The 25,718-nt window shown below is 47.0% G+C and overlaps 8 protein-coding genes across 8 annotated transcripts; 4 read left to right on the forward strand and 4 right to left on the reverse strand.

Annotated features, from left to right (window-relative positions):
- Positions 1–515: 515 nt before the first annotated feature.
- BT62DRAFT_883560 (acetate kinase) lies at positions 516–2,079 on the forward strand (the record flags this gene model as incomplete). The annotated part of the gene is made up of 6 exons (XM_043182753.1): positions 516–928; positions 982–1,166; positions 1,214–1,257; positions 1,304–1,534; positions 1,594–1,974; positions 2,026–2,079. The coding sequence occupies 6 exons, from the start codon at positions 516–518 to the stop codon at positions 2,077–2,079; spliced, it is 1,308 nt and encodes a 435-aa protein (XP_043044601.1).
- Positions 2,080–2,134: 55 nt separating this feature from the next.
- Positions 2,135–3,157, reverse strand: BT62DRAFT_397564 (uncharacterized protein). Its single transcript, XM_043180780.1, has 3 exons — positions 2,604–3,157; positions 2,473–2,545; positions 2,135–2,420 (listed from the first exon to the last, which is right to left on the reverse strand). The coding sequence occupies exons 1-3, from the start codon at positions 2,936–2,938 to the stop codon at positions 2,145–2,147; spliced, it is 684 nt and encodes a 227-aa protein (XP_043044602.1). The 5' UTR covers positions 2,939–3,157; the 3' UTR covers positions 2,135–2,144.
- A 105-nt stretch (positions 3,158–3,262) lies between these two features.
- Positions 3,263–7,749, reverse strand: BT62DRAFT_882814 (uncharacterized protein; the record flags this gene model as incomplete). The annotated part of the gene is made up of 21 exons (XM_043182721.1): positions 3,263–3,590; positions 3,639–3,706; positions 3,757–3,897; positions 3,947–4,110; positions 4,165–4,246; positions 4,298–4,479; positions 4,528–4,722; positions 4,774–4,859; positions 4,913–5,175; positions 5,224–5,446; positions 5,514–5,605; positions 5,662–5,771; positions 5,820–5,910; positions 5,959–6,025; positions 6,079–6,235; positions 6,287–6,389; positions 6,449–6,610; positions 6,663–7,088; positions 7,145–7,402; positions 7,452–7,549; positions 7,602–7,749. The coding sequence occupies 21 exons, from the start codon at positions 7,747–7,749 to the stop codon at positions 3,263–3,265; spliced, it is 3,444 nt and encodes a 1,147-aa protein (XP_043044603.1).
- A 3,917-nt stretch (positions 7,750–11,666) lies between these two features.
- Positions 11,667–12,811, forward strand: BT62DRAFT_397918 (uncharacterized protein). The gene is made up of 5 exons (XM_043180782.1): positions 11,667–11,737; positions 11,790–11,879; positions 11,933–12,029; positions 12,095–12,650; position 12,811. The coding sequence occupies exons 2-4, from the start codon at positions 11,811–11,813 to the stop codon at positions 12,556–12,558; spliced, it is 630 nt and encodes a 209-aa protein (XP_043044604.1). The 5' UTR covers positions 11,667–11,737; positions 11,790–11,810; the 3' UTR covers positions 12,559–12,650; position 12,811.
- An 897-nt stretch (positions 12,812–13,708) lies between these two features.
- Positions 13,709–15,300, forward strand: BT62DRAFT_941788 (CoA-transferase family III; the record flags this gene model as incomplete). The annotated part of the gene is made up of 8 exons (XM_043187806.1): positions 13,709–13,738; positions 13,791–14,092; positions 14,144–14,157; positions 14,210–14,230; positions 14,286–14,326; positions 14,379–14,528; positions 14,577–14,931; positions 14,993–15,300. 8 exons carry the CDS (start codon positions 13,709–13,711, stop codon positions 15,244–15,246), a joined length of 1,167 nt encoding a protein of 388 aa, XP_043044605.1. The 3' UTR covers positions 15,247–15,300.
- A 141-nt stretch (positions 15,301–15,441) lies between these two features.
- BT62DRAFT_926760 (peroxisomal acyl-CoA-dehydrogenase) lies at positions 15,442–18,124 on the forward strand. Its single transcript, XM_043185109.1, has 19 exons — positions 15,442–15,573; positions 15,624–15,644; positions 15,695–15,785; positions 15,836–16,038; positions 16,086–16,151; positions 16,209–16,261; positions 16,312–16,417; positions 16,472–16,523; positions 16,572–16,775; positions 16,826–16,853; positions 16,903–17,109; positions 17,160–17,221; positions 17,273–17,288; positions 17,336–17,427; positions 17,479–17,525; positions 17,578–17,609; positions 17,662–17,759; positions 17,809–17,831; positions 17,882–18,124. Exons 1-19 carry the CDS (start codon positions 15,526–15,528, stop codon positions 17,990–17,992), a joined length of 1,560 nt encoding a protein of 519 aa, XP_043044606.1. The 5' UTR covers positions 15,442–15,525; the 3' UTR covers positions 17,993–18,124.
- Positions 18,043–22,132, reverse strand: BT62DRAFT_926762 (uncharacterized protein). Its single transcript, XM_043185110.1, has 12 exons — positions 21,253–22,132; positions 21,071–21,202; positions 20,320–21,020; positions 20,162–20,270; positions 20,016–20,113; positions 19,752–19,962; positions 19,377–19,701; positions 19,097–19,324; positions 18,981–19,044; positions 18,863–18,933; positions 18,284–18,803; positions 18,043–18,227 (listed from the first exon to the last, which is right to left on the reverse strand). Exons 1-12 carry the CDS (start codon positions 21,906–21,908, stop codon positions 18,163–18,165), a joined length of 3,180 nt encoding a protein of 1,059 aa, XP_043044607.1. The 5' UTR covers positions 21,909–22,132; the 3' UTR covers positions 18,043–18,162.
- Positions 22,133–22,767: 635 nt separating this feature from the next.
- Positions 22,768–24,314, reverse strand: BT62DRAFT_398252 (uncharacterized protein). The gene is made up of 6 exons (XM_043180783.1): positions 24,192–24,314; positions 24,125–24,144; positions 23,922–24,019; positions 23,412–23,873; positions 22,994–23,354; positions 22,768–22,939 (listed from the first exon to the last, which is right to left on the reverse strand). The coding sequence occupies exons 2-6, from the start codon at positions 24,131–24,133 to the stop codon at positions 22,826–22,828; spliced, it is 1,044 nt and encodes a 347-aa protein (XP_043044608.1). The 5' UTR covers positions 24,134–24,144; positions 24,192–24,314; the 3' UTR covers positions 22,768–22,825.
- Between the last annotated feature and the right edge of the window lie 1,404 nt (positions 24,315–25,718).

Below are 25,718 nucleotides of genomic sequence, written 5' to 3' on the forward strand. Positions count from 1 at the left end.
TTTTCTGTATTGCCGCTACTTTTATTGTATAACGACCCTACAGTGGACGGATCCAAGTAAAGGTATCGATATCTGCTTGAACATTAAATAAAGGCTTCCGGTGCGGTTCCTCCCTATCTCAGTTCCTGTTACATACTGAATCGTACTATACTCTGACTCTGACCAGGATTGTATAGGACCAAGCTTATTAAGATATGAACTGATCAGTCTAATCAAGGGCTGACGTTGAGATATCATTACTTTTGGTCCGGCCCCAGGGTACAATGTGCCATCAAGTTCCGCCCTCTGTGTACGTGCGTCCGTACTTAGGACTACTACTTACTTACTTGGCCTGGATCCTCCAACCAGCTCTTGCACCGGGTTTTCTATTCGTTTCTCCTAAGTCCAGGCCAAAGCCACGGTCATCCAGCAATTTATTTCGTGGTGTATAGTGACCACAAGACACTTCTAAGCATTTAGGGTCGAGCGGTTTCGTGAATCAAAAGAAACGTCGGTCTCCGAGTTCCACAACAACCATGGTTGATATCACACCTGCTTCGAGAACTGGTCTAATCCTTTCTGCTAATGCCGGTTCTTCTTCGCTCAAGATATCTCTCTACGAACTCGTGGGTGATAATGCAGAATCACCCAAGTTGCTCCTGACTTCGTCGATCTCCAATATCACTACTCCACCAGTCAAGTTTTTGTTTCAACCGCTGGAAATCTCCACGACGTGTCGGGTCAAGAACGAGGAAGTTCCGACCATTACAGAGCATGCATCCGCCTTTGCCCACTTCCTTGAATCCCTCCAGAGTGAAGCGGACATTGACAAGGACAGAATTGTCCAAGTCTGCCATCGTGTCGTTCATGGCGGAGACTATACTGATGCCGTCGTCATCAGCGACGGGACTTACCATCATATTGGAAAGCTATCTGACCTGGCACCCTTGTATGTATTTTTACGCAATGCGTGTTCATTTACTAATCTCAAGTTTTACACAGACACAACGGAGCCGCTCTTGCTGTTATCAAGTCTTGCATTTCCGTCCTTCCCAAGACGAATTCGATCGCGTTCTTTGATACGGCTTTTCATCGTTCCATTCCGCCGCATATTGCGAACTATGCCATTGATCAGGCAATCGCGAAGAAACGGGGTCTAAAGAAATACGGATTTCACGGTCTCAGTTGTACGTAGAGGTTCTCCCCTTACTTTTAAGTGCTCACACACTAGTAGATGCATTCATATTGCGCGCAGTCGCGCAATTTCTCAACAAGCATGTCTCACTTTACGTAGTTGCGAAGATAAGCTGATTTTCACAATTAGCCGCCATCCGCGCTCAATTTGATCATACTCCATCTTGGGTCTGGCGCGTCTGTGTGTGCTGTGAAAGAGGGGTGTTCTTATGATACATCAATGGGTTTAACGCCACTCAATGGGCTTCCGGGGGCAACTCGTTCCGGTGCGATTGATCCCAGTCTCATCTTTCACTACACCAACAAGGCGGGAAGGATAAGTCACGACCCCAAAGTCGCGACGCAGCTGCACGTTACTCAGGTTCGTTTCTAACGTGCGATCATTGCCCATTAGTATCAACGTTCGCGTGAAATCGACAGGCCGAACACATCTTGAACTCCAAGTCGGGGTGGAAATCTCTGACGGGAACGACTGACTTTGCGCTCACAACCAGACGCTCGAATGAAGGTTCTCCTGTCGACCAATTGGCTTTTGATCTCTTCAGAGATCGTGTCTTGAACTATATCGGCTCTTATCACTTGAAGCTTGGAGGCCAGGTTGACGCGCTCGTTTCTTCAGGGGGGATCGGAGAGAGGAGCGTCGAACTTAGGAAGGCTATAGAGACCAAGTTAGAATGCCTTGGTTATTCTGGAGTGGGGGACGCCAATGAAGACGCTAATCATAAGGAAGGCGTAGTCATTGACGTGAGCAGGGGTGACCCAGAGACCAAGAAGATCTTGATATGCCGGACAGACGAGCAGGTAGGCTATTTCTCGTAAGCGGAACTTTACTCTGCTAAAGTGCCTATACAGTTCGAAATGGCAAGACAGTGTGCACAAGGTGACAAGTTCTGGGAGCCTGTGTAATGTCGCTCGTTGTGACCTGCTGCAATACTTGCAATATAGATTCTAATGTATTGAGCGCTAATCTTTTACTCGCGTTGTGCTGAAGCCCTTCCTAATAAGTTCAACGTCATACTGCCCCCATTGTCCTGAGGTTGTACGTTGTGGTGCAGTCCTCCTTCCTCCTTCTCTCTGCGTATTTTCTCAAGGTACAAGAAAGAAGCCACGATGTGATCAAGCCTCGCTGAACCAATGTCGCGATCATGTATCATTAAAGACGCCGGTGAACCTTGGGGTAGAGAGCTGCTGGGGGGGTGTTGTCTGTGAAACTCGGCGACAGGTGATGCGTTGTTACTGGAGTATAACTATATACGCGTGAGTTGTTGCGACTAATTCAATCGGCGCATCAATGCTAACTTTCAAGGATAGACCAGGTGAGTTTCCCTTCCATTGATACGCTTTCCAGGTTTGGTCCTTGAAGGACACAGTCCTGAAAAACATGGTGGCTATCAGCATTCCCCATTGGAAAACGCGTGCGAAACACGTACGTATTGAAGGGATTCATGCTTCTCTTCAACCAGCTTGTCGCGGGAGTTGGCATGTTGTCTCCAAACGATATCATATCTGACTTGTACCTATGCCATTCGAATGAAGCAATAATGGTCTCCTCTCCAATGGTCGACGGACTGTCAAGAGGACTAGCCGCTCTTCGTACCAGGGTTAACTGATGTTTTCGCTGTTTGATAGTGTCCACGCTGTAGTACAGCTGACCAGTATTTCCATCGATAATATCTGTGCGTGTTGGATCGTCTGGTTGAAAGATGAGTGAGAGCACTGGATGAGAAGTCTCGAAGATGTCGATTGATTGTGACCGTATGGACATGAGGGCAGCTGTTTACTTGACACACGGAGGGAAGCTTTATGATAATTCTCATGTTCGAACTGAAACAGATCAAACAGCGTGATGCCCGAGCTGGTACGTGGATTCAATGTTGCTCAATCATAAAATGGGGTATTGTCTTGAGATTCGTGCGCAGCATTTGGCTGTCATTCCGAACTGAGGGAAATGAGCCTAACGAATGTAACTAACTCATTAAGTTAGGCCTAGTAAAGAGGGAGTAAACCACTGTGATGGCTAGTACTGAAAGGTTCGTCTACCAGGTTACAAGTTGTCGGCAACAAGAGCAAAACAAAGACACCCTTACCATCATATGTGGGCTTCCTCCAGATCCTGCTCTGCCAGCTCTCGTATCCGGTAGTATACATCATTCAACTCTAGATCACCCAACGTGTCGCACTCGAACGTATAATCCTGCACGATGCTCTCAACCTCGTCAGTCGGCTTACCCGGCCATCTTGATGAGACTTCTTCAGCGGTCGGTATTATCAGCGACACATCCGGGATAGTCTCGTACCCGTCCGGTTGATCGGTTCGTGTAAGGATATGACAAAACGTGGTATACAAAGCCGTGCTACGGAAGCGTTCACTGAGCTCGCTATCGGAAACATTAGCTGTTTGCCGAATGGTGTTCCAGCTGAAAACCAAATGAATTTTACGAGACTTGGTACTGTTAAAAACATACTCATCATGAATGTATATGCGCCTCCATACAGTTCTGAAGGCAGATGTTTTTCGGGCATGAGGAACATTCTATCGTCAAGATTATGAGTCTCGGACAACCAGTACAAAACGTCACATACCTGAACTCCTGCAAGTAGGTGGAGTGCCATGGCAAAGTCACCAAGTGTCTCATTGTTATCTTTAAGAGACAATGTGTCCACCGCGTCCTCAATTGACAGAACCTTTCCTTGCAATACGTTCCGAACAAGATCTTTGAATACCTATGGCAGTGGTCAAAGTATATTTAGAGGGAAAAGCTTTGCAACACACCCGCGTCAATGCTGGCCGATCAGACAGACGAGAGGCCTTCTGCTTAATGATAGCGTCTGTCTGGCTATCAAGAGACTGTCGACCTTTCAGTGTCTCAAGCACAGCATTGAACTCCTCAAGCAGGCTCTCATGAACACTAACAAAATCAAGGCCATCGTGGAAGGCTGCAAAAATCTGTTAATTGATTGTATTCTTGACACTTGATGATAATGACGAACCATCTGAAATGTCCTCGTCGGAGGGTGCTAAAGTCTCTTGTTCATGAGCAAGGTGCGACAATTTGCCAATACTGAGCATAAGCTAAAGGTAAAGAATGAGTCTATGTTTTACAAAGTAACGACTCCATCCTACCTGTTTTGCGGCCAAATTGGTAGCTTCGCCTGACTCGAGTAGTAGTGCGCGAGCCACTGCGGCGTACCTTCCGTGGCCCAAATCATGTATCCATGATATCAGCGGATTAGCATTATCAGCGAAGAACTTGTCCATGTATCCTGTGTGGGATTCGCTGAGAGAGAACAACACTCGCAATTCGCCTTATGGTCGCATCGTCAGCATTGGTCTGGCTCGGCAAACTTTCTTACCATGCTGGATATACCATCGGTAAAGCTCTGTCGCAAACTCATCTTTGTATAACTCGATATAGTTCTGGATTCGGAGCACATTGGGATTTTGCTCGGGGGGATAAACAGTCTCCCTGTGGCATAATGCTGCCAAACTTGTGAAGTCACGATATTTCTCGGCAAGAGCAAATGCGGCTGCTGCGTGTCCATTTTTTCCTATTTTAAGGGATCAGCAAGACATGGATTTGTTCCAAAGGATACACTGACTCAAGGTCTCCAGCACCTCTGGCCGCAAATGAGTGAAATTGTTTAGAAGTACCAGACCCTCCTGTTCTATGCCTGTTTCTTCGGACCTAGGTTAAGGTTAGTTGGCCCTATTACGATTTTATATTTCAATAAGATAGACCTTGATAAATAATCTAACCGTTCTTGCATACATGCAAAGAGTATGGCAGCGAGTTCAGACAGTTGTTCTGTTGTTTCATCGTCTGTTACAGCATGCCCTACACTTGTAGTCACTGATTCAACTAGTCGTGTTGTTGCATCAAACAGTCCCTGGACGACATTAATGATGTTCGGGTCGCTCGTCCATGGGTTTATCATGGGAAGATCGATGCCGTAGACGCCCTGATTATATTCCCGGTAGTCAAGTGCCGACCTCAGTACCGTCTGGTCACAGTCAACTGCTGAACAGAACTAAAACAAAGAGCAACTCACTAATACAACACGATTGGCCTCAGCTATGAACTCTCCGGTATTGCCACCTGTGGCTTGTGCGAGCTTTAGTGTTATGTCGGGTGTCCGTTGAATCAGTATCCCTATGTCAGCTACGTGGATACGGAAGAACGTCCGTATCACATCTTCGTGATGCCCTTCTTGGATATCATTCATGTAAGACAGGACAGTATCATGGAGCACGCTATGGCTTGGATGACTCGCACTATTAAACGTTGACATTTTTAATTTGTGAGCAGGGCACTTAACTTTAAGAATCATGATTGACAAACCTAAGAAAATCGTTGTGCTGTACCCATAACTGATGTGAAGCGTACAGTTTTTCGGCATCTGCCGCTAGATTTTGCCGACTTTTCTGGGATATCTGTACTCGAAACAAGCATATAAATGGAATGCTACTAAGATGGTATCGTTGCAGACCTTTCCGAGGACAGAATTGTCATTGATGAAATGTATCAAAAAGCTGAGTCGTTCCTTGCGGCTAGTCAGGTGAGCACTCAGATCATGATTTCTTTGTACCAAAACAGGATCTATGAACGCATTAACGAGAATTCCAGAGCTCGAAAGAGGAGGATTACCTGACTGCAATATGGCTTGGCTTAATTGTTCGGCACCTCGCATCAAACTTTCTTCGTCAATATCAGGAGGGAAGGTAAAGGTCAATGGGTTCTGCAGCAAGTTGAAGAAAGAAAATCCGATAAGATTGTCGCCACTCACGTTCGGAAGGGAGCCGTATAATACTGCCTGCGTCATGACAGATTTGATCGAGTTAACGGGTCCGGTCCTAGGCGAATGAGCATTCATTACTTTGGAAAGAGATAGATTGAATAAACGTACTGCAAGTTTACAGTCTTGACTTTGTCCATATCGATATGAACTTTCATCATGATTGCCGCCGTCAGGATGAGGATAGTGCTGTCTGAATGTGTGATACCAACACCCAGCGTCCGATCTGCCTTAGCTTTGAGCTCCAACCTATCTCTGTATTCAGACTCTGAGAGAACGATTAGCCACGTCAGACGACAAGGCATACGAACTGTGTTACCTGTGGCACAAAGAGCAATTGCATCTCCAAACTGGATGACCACGAGTTTCCCGTCCAGGATTAGCTGAAGTCTAGGATGCATGGGAGCACTGGAAGATGAGGTCTGCCAACGTTTCCAGCATCAATCACACAGGGTCCATAAGCATATAATAAAAAACCTACACTTTGGTACGGGACGCCTCTCACACTGTCCACAGTAAATACATCGTTGGACAGTGTAAGATGAACCAATGAATAAATTCGTCTGATTCCACCCATATCCATGTTCTTATAGACATGCTCCTCCTCAACGCCGGCATATGACAGCAAAACAACAAGCCTCCCCTGCCTGAGACAATGTGTTTAACCCCAGCCAAATACGAGCAGATCAAATGACTTGCCTGTCAATGGCAATGTCCAACAATTCCAGATCCATGTTGGCATCATCTTGTGCCACACTACTTCCAAAAGCGTCCCTCAGGGCAGCCCGTATAATTTCTGAAACCTCGTCATCACGAACAATGTCTTCCCAGCCCTCTGCCTTGAGCTCCCATAACTGGATTCTAGTGTCGATCAGAGCCCATACTTCTCCTCCGTCAACGGTTGCGCGACCAAGGGCGAGGGCACTGATATTCCCAGGTTCAGACACTAGAGGCGCTTTAGATCCAGAAGATGCGAAAAAAGAAGAATAAAGGCGGGTGAGCGACAGAGAAGATGTAGGACGCGCGAATGCGTGAGACGTCAAATGGAGGTTCCCCCCAGAGGATGTCAACATGAGTCGAAAAAGAACACCAGAGGTGGTCGAGGCAATATAGGTTTGGGGCTAGTGATAACTCTATTAAGTGAACTGTTGCTGTAGTCGATAAAAGAAGGTCTCACGTCAACGCGAATTAAATTTGTGACCAACTCATCCGGGGAGAGGCTGAGCGTAATGGACGAAAAGTGGTCTCCGCCTGCAAGACCAATGCCGATACTATCCCACATTCGTATTTCTCCAGAAGGTGACATAAGGATAAGGCCGGGTTCACGCGAGGTGCCATAGCTACTGTAAGGAATGAGGCCGTAGAAAGGTGGAGATGTCTGGTTGGGATCTTGGGGACAACGAAAGATGTAACATGTGGGAGTTCCCCTGATGGCCTGCAAAGATAAGTTACGAGGCGAAGCAAATAAAACGCGACTGGTGCACCTGTGAATGTTGCCACACATAGCACGTCTGACTCGAAGCCACCAGAGCAAACCCGGTCAAGGTGTCAATTCCACCAGTATATTCGCCACCGTAAAAATCTAGTGTAGGAATAAAAATCCTTCCAAATAAATGGTTGAAGAAAGAGCACACCTGCCTGCTTCAGCACCATCACCACTTCGACTGGTAAATTGGCATAGAATGACACGGCAAGCTGCTCAGACTTGGCTAGGTAAGCGACGCCGGTGGACCTTACTGTAGTTCTGTCTGAAGACAGGGAGTTTCCTTCGTCGATATCCATGGCAGAATCTACAGAGGTGCGCGAATCGTTGATAAAAGAGCCAGTGTCCGACGCGTTGATCGGCGTGCCCAGTCGGCTGTTATTCACGGGAAATTTTGTGTTTCCCGGAGACATAGGTGCTTGGCGGAGACGTGCTGAGCGACGCGGAGCTGGAGAAGGTGAGAATGTCGCCATTCTAGCGCGGCGGTCGACCGACAAAAGTTTTTGTTGGGACAAGACAAAACGGTGTTTGCCGATGATTGGCGCAATAGACTCGAGCCACTCCCGGGACCCCAGCTCGGTGTCCATTATGGGGTGAAGAAGACTTGGACCTGGACGCGATGGCATTGGACTCTTGCTCTTCAGGGATCATTTCACTAATTTTAGGTATATGTTGGTTATTTTCTTAAGTTATCGTATTCGCTTGCATCTCCTAAACAATGACCGTAAAGGTAACCGTGACCGTAGCTACCACCTTTGCAGTTCTGCCTATGTTTAGGCTGTTACCCAACTCCCTGAAAAATGGCGCTGGCACCAGTCCTTCAAGTGATTCGATGGCATAGTTAGTATACGTCCAATGTGTCTTGATTCTCGATACATAGGAATGTTCGGTACATCTATAACCTCATATTATAGTAATTGGCCAGCACCGGATAAGGGTATTTTCTTGCCACTAACGGCCATTCCTTACGTTTCACCTTCAGTTCTCTTCCTATCATATTATCTCTTCACCAACGAAGGGTGGCAAATAGCGGTATAATCTTTCGAAACGGAGTCCTTCACTTACCAGATAAGACGCAGTTTGTAAGTATACACCTTCAGAGGAGGACTCAGGTTCTGCCTGGACCGTGTCGTGTTTTGCTGCCTACCAATCTAGTTCCACAGATATCGCGTTGACTGCGACGAAAATTGGACAACATGCAATGCACTTAGGATTGTAGAATCGATTGGTGCGAAATTCAAACATACAACCGTGTGAAGAACAGACGTATACTGTAAAGGTGCTCCGGAAAAAACCAAAAAAATGAATGATCAAAAGGCCTATGATGAATGTGTCAGAAGTGAGGGAACGCGAAAACAACACCAGAGCAAAAGAAGCAAGGTGGCCGTCTCAATAATTTGATCAGGCGTCCAAAGTAAGCTGCAAGATGCGTTGTCCGACTTTGGACGCAAGATCGGACAATGCCAGAACCTCTCGAGGAGAAACGGTTTCGAAGTGGGAGCTGCCGCAAACGCGGTCGCGCAAGCTAGGCGCCATGCGAGATGCTATTTCCCACAGGATAACATCCAACGATGTCGTTGAATGGGACGGATACTGGGCAAACGAATCAGTGGACGTGATTTGGAAAAAGCGGACGTAAGACTGACTTGTGAGATTGGGAAAATCGGCTAATAGGCTCCTTCCCGATGCATCCTTGAATTTGATGACGAAACTGACTTGTGCTCCCCTTTCATTTCGGTCCCTAGCCTGCAGAAGCCAAAGTTATTTGAGTATGATACAGGATTTTGAAATTAGCGAACCTTCATCCTGTCCTTCCATGCCTGCAATCGTTTCGTATCATTTTCTTTCGCGGTGTGCATCTGAGAAGGATCAAATTCGATCTACAAATACACCGATAAAGGCTACATTCTGAAAATAAGTGAGAAAAGTGCGCACCTTGTAAGAGCCACAAGAAGACCAGATCGTGGTTGTTGCGGTTTGGTAGAAGCTCGTGACATCGCTGGACTGCATAGATCCAAAATCGAAGGTTGACCCACCTGATACCTGGCTTCCCAGCTTCGCGGCACCTCGCAGGGCGGTTATAGTAGCTGAAAGGGCACTGCAGTTGATATACGCATTAGAGGCAAATATAAGTATGAGAAAAATATGCACAGATTCGTCTACAGGCTTTCGTTATAGCTTCGGCTTCGTCGTGCGGTAATGGTTAATTAACGTATTACAATGCTGCACCAAGATCAGGGTCTGGAGGTAGTAGGGTGGTCTGATTTTTCCAGATAGCTCTTGGGAATCCCAGTGTCTTGGGGAGGGTCTGCACCGAATTTTGTTTAATCGCAGTCATTGTCGTAACGCGACAATATACCTTCACCGAGACTTTCACTGAGAAGAAGGACATTGGTATACTTCTCCTGCATTACAGATAGATGCGATTGGTCGAAATTGACAGATATGTATTTCATTAGCCTACCCGATTTGTTAGAAATCGATTCAGGAATTACAGCAGTAATAAAACATACTCGTGTGCTTTGGAAGTCACCGCAGGAGATCCAAGACGCTCACGAATCCGAGTCACGGACGTATTGATGGTAACCTCGGTCAAACCATTGACAGGAATAGCGGATTTGATTGCAATAACGATGAGTTCCTAAGACAAAGGCGATTTCAATACTGACATCTCAGCAAGCAGGCGTGATGACTACATACGTCTAACTGGCAGCTCTGGAACTTGGACGGAATTACTTGTAGCTCCCTTTGAATCGAAACAAGCTGAGTGTACCCGCCAGCAGAGAACTTGGCCTGGTTCCCCGCCAGACGGCGTTCCAATGCTCAAACCAGGTTATCCATGAACGCGTTATCGTCATGCCTCGCCGCTTGTGCAACATCTTCCGCCGTGACGGTTTGCGCCAGTGACTGTAGATACATGAGAGGCTAAAACTTGAGGAACAATTGCACATGTACGTACTTGGGATGCTTTCTTGGAGCAGACAGAGGATAGGGAGTCTTTGATTTTCTGGCGGTCAATATCCCAAAAAACTGCACCCTCCACCCACTCGCTTATTTCAACTGTATCTATCAAGGTTCAACACAAGAGGTGTCGGTAACCTCGGAAATAGATAAAAAAAGGCTGTGCGCTTTATCAAAATGATTCGATAGTAATCATGATACAAATGCATACTCTTCGAGAGGTTCGATCATAACGGTGTATTCATCGTAGCTGGTCCAGCTATCTTCAGTGATGGATTTTTGGATGAGGAAATCGATATGGTCACATAAGTCCCGAGACCTCGAGATCAAGGTGCAAAAGGTATGGGAACTTTGTCAAAGGTAGGAAGCACATAGTTCGTGAGCTAGAATATCAATGAGGGATTTGATCACGTCTATAGCAGGGAAAGCGACGTTATTGAGCTTCGTCAGATGGTCGTAGAGAGACATTGTGGAAAAGACAGATCCGTAGAGCAAAGTCTGAGGAAGCACAGAGCCAGCCTTTTATCAACAAGTGGAAAGCGCACTCGAAGGATATGCTTGTGACTAACAGAAGTAATTGCATGCGTAAAGGGTCAAAAGGCGCTGTACAATCAATTCGTGTTCGAAAATTCAAATTTGAGCCAAATGAAAGTCCAACGCTTCACAGAGATAGCATACTCCTTTCCACAACGGAACCATGGCAGGGATGTCACACACGCGTCTTGGAAAGCCAGGACAGGTGGAATGGATATTGTTCTACAAAAGGGAGTAATTTGAACGGGCAAGTAACGTAAAACATTTACGAAGCACACCATTTCACGATGAACATCACCTGGATTTCACTCCGATGAGGAAAACCTAATGCGCTGTATGGTGCTCGTGTTTTATGAAACGATCAGGTTTTCGTGAGAAGTTTTCGCTTTTCCTCTACCGGAAACCGGCATGCAGAGACTTCGTCGCTGGGTCAGCTTTGCCAAAAACCCTTTAGGAGACAAGTCTCTTCCATCGCCTCTCTCCCTCGGAGTGCCTCCGGCCGCGTAAACAAAAATTTTCGACGCAGTGCTGCTTACACCAGTCGCGCTCATCTTTCTCAGTCCAGTGAAATCGTCTGTTTCAAACATCATCAGATATCCGCGGGATCTGCTGTCATAGATGATCCCCATTCAAATAAGCCACTCACATTCTTACGCCCCAATTTAGGGTTATACGTCAGGCACAGAGGGCGCTGGACGTAGGTAAGCAAGGAGCGAAGCAATTGGAAGTCTCCCAAAAATGCAGGAAAGCTGTAAAAGCTATCTTGAAGGCAAACGAACAACTTAAGCTTGAGTGTGTGAGTATGGCTGGTTTTTATACAAGGTATTAATTTGGTATCCTGCAGCTTCGCGGCATCGAATAACGTATGGTAGAAGCAATAGAAAAAGATGACTATGTTCATACTCAATGTTCGTCGTTCGTCAAGAAACATTTGGTAAGAGACACTTCATGCGCGAGCAACTGCCTTTCGCCTGAAGGATTCTTCAGAAGCGTTCCTCAGTTGATAAAACCCCTCGTATCAAGGTTGACATCAGAGTGCGGAAGGATGATATTCAAAATGAATCTGACCAACAGATAATCGAAGGTTCGTAGCATTGACTAGTAAGATATCCAAGGCGGCAACTGATCCCAAGGTCCATGGGTGGTCAGTCGTCGGTTGCAGAGCAAACGATACCTTAGATATCGTCCTGCTGTCGATGAGATTGGATATCAGTAGTCCTCAATTACGAGACAATCCCCATTTCTACGATCGGTTATTGCCCCAAACCCTCCAAGGAGTCGAAAGCTTGGCAAAGAGATTCCTTCCTTTCCACAGCGTCCTTTCCGACCTAGACATCCCACAAGGAGTAAATTACCTGGTGTTGTACTGTCTGCCTGATACTATCCTGCTCCGCGCCGTTACAGTACGGAGGTCCTTTGGTAATATCTGGAATGTAAATGGGAGTTTCATCTTGAAAGGTCATGAATTTTATTGTCTTATCTATAGCACGCTAACTGTCGTTTTTCAGATACCGTTGGAGGCCATCACAAACCGGCTGAGATATTCAAGGATATCTCTCTTGCCAATGCCGAAATCATCAGAAAACCCTTGCGATCGAATTCAGGGTCCGTAATGAAGACCAGTGAGTGGTACGCACTACTACAGAGGGTGTGCACAGGTCTTTCAGAGATGAGTCAGGGATATGTTGGATAGTCGAAGCACCCGGTGAGCAGTCTTCTAATTCTTCTACCCGGATCCCTATTACAATGCCGGTACCCCATGTTTCATCAAGCACCGAGAGTCTCTCCAATACAGTCGCCAACAGAACATCTGTCTGTCCATTTCTTTCTGTGGTGTTCAAGCTATCTGACCAGATGGCTATCAGACCCTTGTTTTGCAGCCAGCCTCAGCGGTTGGCAGTTCCGTCCCAGGGATGGCAAGAAAGTCTGCGCGTGCGCCATGGTTCAAGGCATTGGTATCAAAGTTTAATGGGACGTCGTCGGCTACTTAGTGGTAGTTGGTTCAAGTTACAGTATACGGGTGTTGCCGCCCCGGCGGTCGGCTGGCAATGCCCGATATCCGTCTTGGGCGAGGCTGAAATGAGAAGTCCGGTTGTCCGGGCATACACTAAAAAGTACCTATACCTCCAGTATCTTATACATTGTCTTTGTAATTTACTAATTGTATCTGCACACACAGAGATATTAGACTGTTTTCCCCCAAGCGGGAATAAACATGATGACAGCACACTTACTGAGTAACCGGCATCTCGGTGAACCGGCCATCTAGAAAAATTCAGAGCCTCCCCGGCACGGAAGGATGAACACAAAGTTACAAATTTCAGATAAATAATAGGCATTATAAATAACTGTTTAATTCGCAGCCAATTTAAGTAAAGCTCTGTGTTGTTTTCTTTTCGGATTCTCGGCAGCCAACCAGGGAACGTCCCTTTTCCCCAAGAAATCAACATTCTCGTCTCTACTACATACACTGAATTCTTGTCCTTAATCATCCATAATTCCCCTACCCGAACTGGTCGCACTCGGACAGTGTCCCGTTCCGGTCATTTCAGCCTCGTTCTAACATCGACAAACTTTGATGTTTCCCATCCTCGTAACGGGAGGATCTACCAGAGGCGTCGACTGAAGACTGTAGCACTGAGTAACAAAGACTTGTGAGTCGTTATTACGCTGCCTCATCTATCGTTCAGGCCATGCTCATCCGTTTGTTTTGCAAGTTCAGCAATTATCGACATTTGGTTGCGGTTACTGCAAATTGTGCAAATGTCGCTTTCAGGTCTAAGAGTGATTGAAGTAAACAATTTTGTTATAGCTCTCAAACACGTCTCACAAACCGTCGTCCAAGTTCGCGGGTCTTGCTCCCGCACCTTTTGCCGGTCTCGTCTTAGCTGACAACGGCGCCGATGTCATACGCATTGACAAGTGTTCTTCGGTATCTAATGATGTTCTGTGCAGAGGGAAGCGCTCGCTTGCTGTTAACCTGAAAACTGCTAGCGGGAGAAATGTTGCAAAGAACTTAATTGCCTCAGCGGATGTCCTCATCGATCCATTTCGTCCTGGGGTAATGGAGAAGCTGGGATTGGGTCCGGAGGTGTTTGTAGCACGGGAGGGATTGAATAACAGGCTAATATATGCTCGCATTGTTGGGTGAGTTGGCGATGTCGTGTCATGATATCCAGTTTTCAAATTTCTTTTCAGGTTTTCGAGGTCTGGTACTTAAAACTTCTTCCATGGGGTGTATCGCAGTACCGACTCGTCATCTAGGTCCGCACAAGGATATGGCTGGTATATGTTCCCATGGGATACCTAACCATCACTCTTTCTACTAATGCTTTCTTAGGCCATGACATTAATTATCTAGCTCTCAGCGGAATTTTATCGGTCGGCCTATCATACTCGTTCTCATACATACTGACATATGAATTATAAACAGATACTACCCGGAACACCTGAAAAACCAGAATTTCCTCTCAATATCCTCGCCGACTTTGCCGGGGGAGGCCTTACTTGTGCATTAGGGATTCTTCTAGCCCTTATCGAGCGCAGTAAATCAGGACTTGGCCAAGTTGTAGACACGGACATGGTACACTATGACTCTTGGGTTCTATGTCCGTTTTATCTTACTTTCTAGGTCTCTGGCGTTCGATATCTATCATCGTTTCCCCTCCTACTTTCCATGGCTCGAGTGGGGTTCTTTGGTGGTCCACGAGGGACGAACATTTTAGACGGTGGTGCACCCTTTTATGGTGTATATGCATGTAAAGATGGTGGATGGATGTCTGTTGGATGCCTTGAGCCTCAATTCTTTCAAACCTTCTTGGAAATCTTCATGAAATCACTTCCGAAGAGCTTTTACGTTCAACTGGATGGCTGGGTTCCTACCACCGAAATTCAGCATAATCGAGAGGAATGGCCGAAATTAAAGCACTTCCTTGAACAAGGCTTTCTTAGTGAAACAAGGCAGTACTGGACAGCGAGATTTCATGGTCAGTGATTGCTCTGACTATTGGCAGTAGGTATAGTACTCACTCTGAATCTTGAATTTAGGGACGGACGCATGCACGGTTCCAGTATTGACACTGTATGAAGCCGGTAAATTAGATGCCTCCGGTTCGTTGATTCCACAACCTCATCCACGAGTTGCGTCGCTTGAGCAAAAACCGTCGCTTAACGGTGACATTTTGACGCCGGGCAAGCATAGCAGCGACATTCTGAGAGAGATGGGCGTTTCCGATAGTATGTGGCAGCAGCTGTTACTTGATGGAGCAATTGAAGAGCCAATAATAAAGCATAAACTGTAGCTTTGAATACTTATGTATGATTTGTGAAAGTTAAACTCGGGTTCTGTGTCCTAGATACGAGTTCCGTGAGTATATAATGAAGCGGCCGCTATTAGGTTTGTACCATCCTCATCCGGGTATTAGACGTCCGGATGCAGTTAGCACGAGGAGACGTTGGGTCGGCGAAATCACATGCAAACCGTTCCCGCTCTCCGAGTCCAAGTGCCGTGATCAATATAAAGTGTCCGTGCTTGTATCATCGCCACCTCCTCCCTTTCCGCCCACACCTCCATTTCCACCATGGCCACCAAGCAAATCAAGCAGCTCTCCAGAGAAGAAGTCGCCAAGGTCCGTCTCAGTTTATCCAGCGCTGGACGTATTGATAACGCGTAGTTTAGCATAACAAAGATGGCGATTTGGTGCGTCGATATTCTCCTAAAAAGAGTAGGGACTGACATTGCATCTCAAGTGGATAGTCATTGACACCAAAGTTTTTGATGTATCGCGCTTTAAGGATATGCATCCCGGGGGCGCTGCTGTTCTTTTTGACGCGGAAGTTGGTATGTGAGCTACGCGTAGCGTCTCGTTGCCCCCTTAATGTCAATTGCAGCGGGACAAGATGCCACCGAAGCGTTCTATGGTCTTCATCGTCATGAGGTTTTACAAAAGCCTCAATATCAGCGGTTGCAGATTGGCATTATTGAGGGAGAAGAGCCTTCTATCCATCCTCGTGCCGTCGGCGAACTTAGCAAGGTGCCATATGGAGAGCCAACATGGCTAACACCTGGTTACTTCAATCCATACTTTTCGGAGGTACGCTGTTTCTACATTATAGATTTGCTCGTCTCACTTCTCCACAGAACCACAGACAGTTGCAGTCTGCGATGCGCAGATTCACAGATGAATTTGTGACTCCTGATGCTGAGGCACGTCATTCGACCTAAGAGCATGCATTTGTGTATTGATTCAAGCATACGCACCAGATCCATGAAGAGGATGGCAAGCGACCATCGCAGAGCTTGTTCGATAAGATGGCGTACGATAACATTAGTCATGCCATCTGCTCAAACTGATCGTGTTTCTTAGTGAGCTGAATATGCACGCTATGAGAATGGGACCAGGGAAGCATTTGAAGGGACTGAAGCTAATGAACGGTCTCGTGAAACCCGAGGAGTTTGATTACTTCCATGAAGTCAGTTCTACGGTCGGCCGACTATCCTTAATATGAGTCTAATTCTCCCTGCAGTTGATTATTACTCAAGAGTTAGCACGCTGCAACGCCCGAGGATTTGGAGATGGTGCACTCACAAATGTCATATATTTCTCATATTAACCGCTCTATCCAGGTCTCCTTGGTGGAAAGGTCATCGGGTTACCTCCTGTGCTCAATTTCGGAAGCGAGGAGTTGAAGGCAAAGATCGTTCCGGAGGTATTCGCTGCCAAAAAATTCATCTGTCTCGCGATATCAGAAGCTCAGGCCGGCAGCGACGTTATGGGCTTACAAACTACCGCAGTGAAAACTGAGGACGGAAAGCATTGGATCATCAACGGTACTTACTGGTCCTCTCTCTTTCACTGAATTATATTCATGCCATCCCAGGCACGAAGAAATGGATAACGAATGCGACGTAAGCCAACGCTTTGCAAGGTCTTGCAAGCATCTGAAACGTTCAATAGTTTTGCCGACTATTTCACTGTTGGCTGTAAAACTGAAGATGGCCTCACCGTCATTCTCGTAGAGAGAGGAGAAGGCGTTGAGACTCGCCCAGTGAAGACAAGTTATTCGAGCTCTGCAGGGACTGGTTTCATTACTTTCGACAACGTAAAAGTTCCTGTTGGAAACACCCTTGGCGAGGAGGGCGGCGGAATTTTCGTTATACTCAGGTATGCAATCCGTTGTTTAACTATCAATGAGCTTGATAGTTGCCCTCTAGTAACTTTAACCATGAGCGGTGGGTAATGTGCTGCTCCTCTGCAAGAAGCCAAAGAAGTATAGGTATGGATATTGCCACTGTTAAGACGATTGATTGACTCAACTTGTCTCTAGTTGATGAGTGCCTCCAGTAAGATGGTTTTTTCTGCTAACGACCGTGTAACTAATTGTTTTCAGATGGACGTCACAGCGCAAAGCGTTCGGCAAACCTCTCCACTCTCAAGCTGTCATACGTCATAAATTGGCCGGCATGATATCGCGAGCGGAGAGTAAGAGAATTTACTGCTCACAACAGGTTCCTCACAATTGACTATCTACAGGTGTACAAAACTGGCTTGAAAACATTACATATCAGATGTGCAATATGGTGCGATCGGGGTTGATACGCAGAGATATCTGTCGAACTGACGAATGCGCAGTCTTACAAACAACAAGCCAGTAAACTCGCCGGGTAGGGTCATTCATACAACTGCTAGCATTGAATTGACTGTTCTGCGCGTCAGGCAAATTGCCTTTTTGAAGAGTTATTCCACTGCTTGCGCTCAGGAAACTGCAAGAGACGCTGTACAGATTTTCGGCGGTCGTGGAATTACGAAAACTGGTATGTGCCACTCAATTAGCTGTCCTCCTTCGCTCATCGTCATATGTAGGCATGGGTCGATTTGTGGAGCATGTGAGTAGCAAGTGTTGCATTAGTCACGTCAGGCTGATGTTAACTGTTAGTATCATCGCACGGTGCCATTTGATGCGCTTCTCGGTGGTGCTGAAGATGTATTAAGTGATCTTGGTGTAAGGCAGGCGTTACGAGCCATGCCTCAGGATGCTCGACTGTAAACAGAACATTCTTTTACCTATCTTCACTTGGATTTCAATTATTCTTTGTATCCGAGTTAATGTAAGCTGTGATTCGATAGATGTACAAAATGCATAGTACAACAGGAAGAAAACGATAATACAGACCAAGACCATATTCAAATCTGACCCTATGAATCTAATTTTTGTTGCTAATGGAGGTGCGTGTGAACCGAGGAGAAGTTGGTGTCGCGAAAGTTTGACATCCAGTCAAAACCTGCATGTGTAAAATGGATGAGATTCGGAGACAATTTGCACTTGATTAACACGTACCAGGTAAGGCGATGTCCTGCCAAACAGAAGGATCGGTAAGGGATTGCATACTCTGCAAAATGTCGTTATCAAACGGAAGAGGCGGTGTGAAATACTCGGCATCTGGAGCAAGCAACCCTTGCATTGTATCCATTTGTTCGACTGGAAGACCTGTTGGGGCAAACGGGTCCGCAACACCGCCAGGAGGAGCGAATTGTTCAAATGACATGGCCGCTTGCGAAGGAGGAGGGGAAAGCGAATGAGTTGTCGTCGCAGGCGAAGCAGGAAAGACAGATGAAGAACGACTCGCGTTATCCGCCGTGGGCATCGAAGACGATGATTTGGGCCGGCGGATCTTGCCGCGATTATCAACAACCATTGCAAGAAGACCTTTCAAGAAACGGGAGTACAGCTTAGGTCCATGACGGTCATCAATTGCAACCTCCGGCGAACCAAATAAGTCGATAACGTTTTGAACCCGGCCCCGTATAAGTTCGCATTGGTCGGCGGACAAGTAAGGTGCGAATTTCGGTTGGAGAAGCTGATAAAATGGAGAAGACTTCAACGACAGCTCCACTGAAGGCGGAAGGTATGTCATACTTTTACTAGAAAGGCTGCCGCAAATGTTGTGAAGACCTTCTGCGCTTCCGGTCCATGACGAAGATATATTCCTGGCTTATAATTAGCAACATGACCGGACCAGAGAGAAAGTGCCCACTCTGTTCGGTCCGACCCAATTCATTCACCATCACGTCAACAACATCACAAGCCGCAGTAAGGCACTTTACATTCGACAATCAATGTCAGTCAATGCAAAGACATGAGTGGACGTACACGGATCAAAAAAGGGTTTTCAACGTCGTATTTCTTGCTGAAGACATGCTGAAACCCAAAGGACAGTGCGACTAATCTGGCGTAACTGAAGGCCAGCTTGAGCAGTCCGATACGGAAATAATTTTGAGGGTCGGAAAGATCGGTCTGGTTCAGTAACGCCATCCACTTCTCTTTGAGCTCCTTAAGTTCTTCGTCCGTTTCCGTAGCGACAAGAGCGATATCAACCTCCTGTGTACATACGTCATTGTCATCCAAAGAATGAAACACCAAACAAACGGACCTTGTTCAGACCAGTTGGGTGATTGGGATCATTGTAAATACGCGCAAGGAACCTGCCCATTACCCTGAGGTCGGCGTTATAACAACTAAGGTGAATATCGAAGTTTTTCAGGTTATAGACTGAACTCTTCCACCAGTTCTCCGAATGGTTGGCAGTGTAGTCCATGTTGCTGATGATTGGCGCCTTTCCATATTGAGAGCCGGTTGATCGGTCCAAGTTAAAGCAATTGAGCCACACCCGGGTGCGATTAAGCATTTCTCGGGCGTGGTTCTCATTTAACGGTTTCGCAGTGTTCGGAAGATGGAGGTTCAGGTCGGTGGCGATTCTACGTAATCGTCCTCAGTAAGCCGAAAGGACGACGTCAAACGCACACACCTAATAGCAAGGCCAAGATACAGCCAACCCCTTTGATCCTCCCATCTCCTGGATGGGACGGGGTACAAACTCAGTAGTATATAGCCGATACACATTTCGATATTTTTCGGACCGCCTATCAAGGCAGTTCCCGCCGCTAGCTGAGCAAAATGCATGGCTTGAGGATATAGGTCGGGACGTTCGGTGTAATACCGGGAAGAAATAGCACATACTAAGAGAAATAAGTGCATAATTCCCAGACCTCGAAGGTATACAACTACTCACTAACAGTAAACATAAAAGGACTTCGTAGACACGTCCGCTGAGCCGTATACAACACTGGGTCGACAAGAGATAAGGACAGATTCATTCGTTCGAAGAAACTATACGAAGATGAGGACCAAACTAGATACTGACCGAAACCGACGTACATGGAAAAGAGTTTTTCTGCTTCAAGAGGTGTGATTATACCACGAGTCAGAATATGAGGAGCCTCGATGCCTTGACTGGCCTGAGTACTCCGTGCGATAGATCCAGGTCCTAGCGAAATAGTAAGCGTAGGAAGATCTATGGAACAGCAAACACTGACTGGTGAAGAACTCATCATTGGCCACTCCTACATTCGCCTTATCACCTCCATGTTCTTCGGCCTCCACGCTGCTACCTCTATGTCGGTTTTTTTTGAGACTTAAATCAGCCATCAACCCAAAGGGCACCGCTTCACTAGGCAAGGTTGCCAACTTATCACCAGAGTCCTTCTTCCGAGTTCCAGTGCTTGCTCGAGTGGCATTACTATCGACACTCGACCCCGACGAGCGTCGGCGTAAATCCTTTTTGCGACTTTCGATAGCCTCCGGAGTCCATCCTTCCGCATCAGAGTCTACGATAGCAAACTCGTAACCGCCCTCATCATCACGATTGACATCCTCTTCAGGATCGTGGTCCACGACGAAACTCTTAGGCAGTCCAATACCAATGAATCCTTCGAATTCTGCGAAGCTAGATCGGGCTTGGGCTATCCAAGCCTCAATCTTTTTATTTGCTTCTGTGTCGACGTTAAGATTGGAATCCGGAGGTGCGTCAGAGGTAAAGTATGATGAGGCATGGGTCGAGGACGGTGAAAGTACAGGAGAATGCAAGGAAGGGGACGGGCTATGCGACGAGATGGTATCAGACCTTGACGAGACGGGGGTTGCTTTGAGTTTCTTATTAGATTCATCGAGCTGAGCCATGAGCCTCTGGATATGCTCGGCCTGCTCGCGAATTTCATTCATCAAATGTTCACGTTTCCTGTCACAAAGTTTAGTCGTGGAAGTGTGTAAAACCCGCGAATTACTCACGGTGGAACACGTCTCTTCTTCTTGCCAGGAATTACACATTCATGTCCGCCATTCAAGCAGCGTTTGCATGGATCCGTGTCCGTCTTGAATTCGCACCTAACTTTGAGATTTTTGCATCGGGCGCAAGCGCGGCTATGGCTGGGTAAGAAGAAGTGTTGAAGCCATTTTTGTGGACGACTCACGGCTTCGCCTTAATATCGTCCTTATTCTCGCCCGTAACCTCATCGTCCTCCTCAGCTCCGCCATCAGGAAGACGCTGTCTTTTGGCTTTGGGTTGTTGGGACAAAGCCGATGTGCTACTGGCGGGGATAGAAGGATGCTGAAAGTACAGCTGCGGAGCGGGTTCCGCCGAGAACGTACGCTGCATCGGAGCGGGAGAAGTAGACAAAACGGGGGGGGCGGCTATTCGTCCAGAAGTAACGGAGCTTGGATTTGGGGAGATGGAACCGGCAGGCGGGAGAGTATATGCGCCATTGAACATAGTGAAATTGGAATCCGGACCGAGAGAAGAGTTGGAAGGAAAGGCATTGGCAAAACGACTCTGCTGCGATGAGCCGTACATTGCATCTGGAACGTAGAGGCCAGCATCAGTCCTAGAGTGCTGCCCATCATTTGAGTAGGATGACATTCGTTCTGACTGCGGTCCAGAGACGTACGACTGACTAAAAGATGTATTGGGTGCATACGAGCTAGAGAGGTTGCGGTTCTGCTGAGGCTGGATCGCATCGTAAGACTTTTGGGAAGCGTCGGAGGCCGATAAAGCGTATTCATGTTCCAACTGAACATGTCCATAGCGAGGATAATTCCAGGGCTGGCCAGAATTATAAGAATCGGACATGGTGGTAAAACGGAAAGAGCAGCAGTGGCAGCGTCACGGTCGAGATACAGATGTCGTAAGGAAAGCGGAGAATGTTGATGGAGCAGGAAGGGTAAGCCCGTCAAAGAAACCGTGAGTTACTTGAAAGGGAAAGTAAAAGGGATACCAAGTCAAACAAGTTTGCCTTCACAAGGCGCACGGACACGAAAAGGACGCCGCCTTGGCCTTGGCTAAAGTCATTCTGGCATCACCGGCTGTCGTCGGCACAGTAAAATACTGGCAGCTGTAATGGTCACGCCGTGCGTTCCGAGTCCCAGGTCCACCCCAGCCAAACGGAAAACATATCGTCCATATATCTGATAAGCAGAGTCTTTCTTCATCGCATTGCTTGGGAAAATATGATTGTCATGGTCGTTCCAGCAATTGGTCTTCAGTTCATCACGACTTGTGGCTGTACAATTTTCTTCAAGTTTCTGGAGCTGCTTAACTTTTCATGTGGTCTTCAGATGCCTCGAGGACAATGACAAGTTCCGCACCACAATTGTACATTTATTTGTCTCTCCAGATTGTCATCTGGTTTCATCTCAAACTGATCATCGGATAAGATACGACGTTTTTACGTGGAAATCATACAACTCTAGCAAGATTACAACAATGCCACGAACCTTTTGCTCAGGGTGCTTTATAAACTTTATTGAACAAATAGAGGAACGACCAACCGTACACATATCGCTATGAAGTATATTGCTCACCTCGAGTTGCAACCAAGAGGCAGAGAAAAGTAAACAACAGAAAGGCAAAAAAGTCCTCGTACCACTGCTGACGCTTCTGTGACCAGTAAAAAGATGAGTCTCGGAACAAGCCATAGCAAATGGTGGTTGGGGGGGGAGGGTTGGACGGACTGTCAAATGTTCTCCCTGTCCTCCTTCAGGCGATCATCATAAGAAATCCTCAGCACGCGCTCTCTTCTTCCCCCTCGACTCTTCGCCTTGCTGAGCTTTATCAGTAGATTTAGCAATGCAGTACTTCGGATTGTATGCGCGTAGCTCATCCTATAAACAACGGATCATCAACTGGAATCAGTCGAGACAAAAACTATCACTTGCAGGTGAGAAATTAGGGTCTTGGAACTTCAGATCGGTCTCCTTCTTGAACGACGGTAATACTTGTTTGAGAGCAGGAACGGGAAGCACCGGCATGCGTGGAGTAGACGGGGGTTGAGACGACGGTGTAGGCGGCGGCGGAGTAGCAGGGACACTAGAACCAGTTGGTGTTACTGAGGTCATGGATCCATTTGTTGGCGGTGGCGGTGGGAATGGAGAAGCGGATCCCTGCTGTTGAGGAACAAAGGTCGGTGCGGGTGGGAATGGAGGCCTGATAATGCCGGGAGGGGGAACCCCAGACGGCATCCCCGTTGGTAACATTCCCGGAGCAAAAGGCGGCATAGGGAATCCAGGCGGAGGCGGACTACAGGATTAAAAAAATAGGTAAGTAAAAGCAGAACATGAGCGCATATGTACTCACCCCGGAGGAAAGCTGGGCACCGGGAAGGGCGGGGGATATGGTGGTTGGCCTGGCAGCATACCGGGAACACCGGGCGGCAAAAATGGAGGGGGTCCGGGAGGCATCGCAACAGGTGGTCCGGGAGGGGTGGCAGTCGGAGCAGCGGCATATGCCTGAGGAGGGGCACCATAGACACCACCTGAACTAGAATCTGCTGGGGCGAGGGCCGGTTCATTGGATCCAGCACCCATTAGCGCTTTGTGGGCCTCTAGAGCGGCCTTCAACTCCTCCTCTGACATCGGACGGTTCTCTGTTTTCGGCCTTTTGGCTGGAGGCTGAGAAATAGAGCCAGCAGCGAGGCCCAACTCAATCTCTTTCCGCCGCTTGTAATCAGCCACGTCGGGCGCGGGTATGCCTTCCATCCCAAATATCTCCACTTCATAACCGTCTCTTCCTGGTATGGCGTTCTCAATTCGAGGCAGGCTGTCATGAATTAAGATCACGGAAATAAGATTAGACACTGTAACACACTTTTCGGGCTCCAGCTTGTGTACCTGCTGAATGTGCACCGCTAATCCTCCCGCAGTATTGAGTCTTCGAGGGCACATGTTGCATTTGAAATGCTTAGCCTTTTGATGTTGCATCAATACTGCAAGGAGGCTTGTCAGTAGGCCAGCAAAACTTTCAAGCATCGGTCCTGACCCTTTTCGTCTTCAAATTCTCGCTCACAGTACCAACACCATGGCCGGATAATCTTGGTAAATGAATATAGGCACAATAGAGATAGAGCAACCATCTTACCTGCTTGTTCTTCTTCTTTGCCATACTTGAGCGTTTCTGGTTAAAGGGGAACTGGAGAGAGCTGGAGCGAAAACAAAATGATTACATAATCCTTGCTTCGAACTTTCGGTTGGCCGAACCGAGTCATAACTGACCAGCTTCATTACAGAGCTCTAGCTCTAATAAGAGTATACTTACCAGTACAGTGGCATGTCTCGCAACTCTCCAAATCTTTCAACCTGGAACCTAAACATATGCTGTCTCCTTAGGTCGTTCATGAGATAATTAGACATGAGAAGGACGTACGCAGACTTGCTATAAACATTGCCCGTGTTTCCAGTAGTTCCACTTGGTGAAAGCGACAGAGGATCTATACCATTCGTTTGACAATATCCATGTACAGTGTTCTGATGCTGCATACAGTTGAAGGCTAGACCATGCAAGCTCATAATTTCCTGAGCAAGCGGAATAGCAGAGGGAAAATCAAGGCGAGATATAAGACGGGAAGACACGCTGTCGCAGAGAAAGAACCCAGAGGATTGACTCAAACTTTTCTAAATGATTGCGAGCAGGAAAGTGAGCAATTCGAAGACCTAGACGCCAGCCTTGGGTCTGAACAGCTCGAGTCCGACTGTTGGCTGTGTCATGGCGGCAAACCAAGATTCAAGATTCTAGCAACTTCAACCTTATATCCATTTCCCAGTCCTAGCTTCGAATACGTCAATATTCAGCCTGATCATCTCCGTCAAGTTGGATACATATGGTATGAAGTAAAATAACTATTAAAGTTGAAATATATCGTTTAACCCGTTTCTCAGCAGGCATTAGTTTGGTCTGGTCCAGTACTAGTACACTGTATACATACGACAGCAAACGTTCATAACTTAATCGAAGATCCCTGTGTCCTAACGGAAAGCAAATAGTACTAGGGAAGAAAAGGCCAAAGTTACCAAAGGAATGACAGAGAAGGCTAGTAATACCGGGGACACGACTTTGACAGCAGTGACACCCTCTTGTAACCACACAAACATGCAAACTTGCACAGCTAGACATGCAAAGCCAGCGCAGAGGTTGACGATCCCTAAGACACCATTAATCAGTAGACAGGCGTTCCGCGTTCAGACAAATACCAAACAAACCACCGCCAGGATGATCCAATACTGAAACGATCAAGGATGTCGATGTTAGCAGGCATCCAGCCAGCGTGCGGCGGATCAAGACTACGCCTTGCAGCCCAGATAGGTACGCTCCCGGTTTTATCGACAAGGACAAGCGAAGCCACAGCGGTCGTACAATTGAAAATGATTGAACCATATGAAAAAGCCATTAAAGTCGAGAACGCAGCCGACGGGGGTAGAGGTAGATTAGACTGCGAATACGACATAACATGGACGGAACATAGTGCTAGTTCTGCACACTGTTTACGAAAGGAGTTTAAGGCATTGATCAATTTCACTGAACGATAGCACCTACCAGGAACAGGGAGCTTTGTGCTGTGGACTGTCATGCTCGTTGGAGGGAATGTACTAATGGAGGTACTCGGTCTAC

The sequence above is a fragment of the Guyanagaster necrorhizus genome, assembly GCF_019112545.1.
Source record: "Guyanagaster necrorhizus MCA 3950 unplaced genomic scaffold BT62scaffold_3, whole genome shotgun sequence".
NCBI lineage: Eukaryota > Fungi > Basidiomycota > Agaricomycetes > Agaricales > Physalacriaceae > Guyanagaster > Guyanagaster necrorhizus.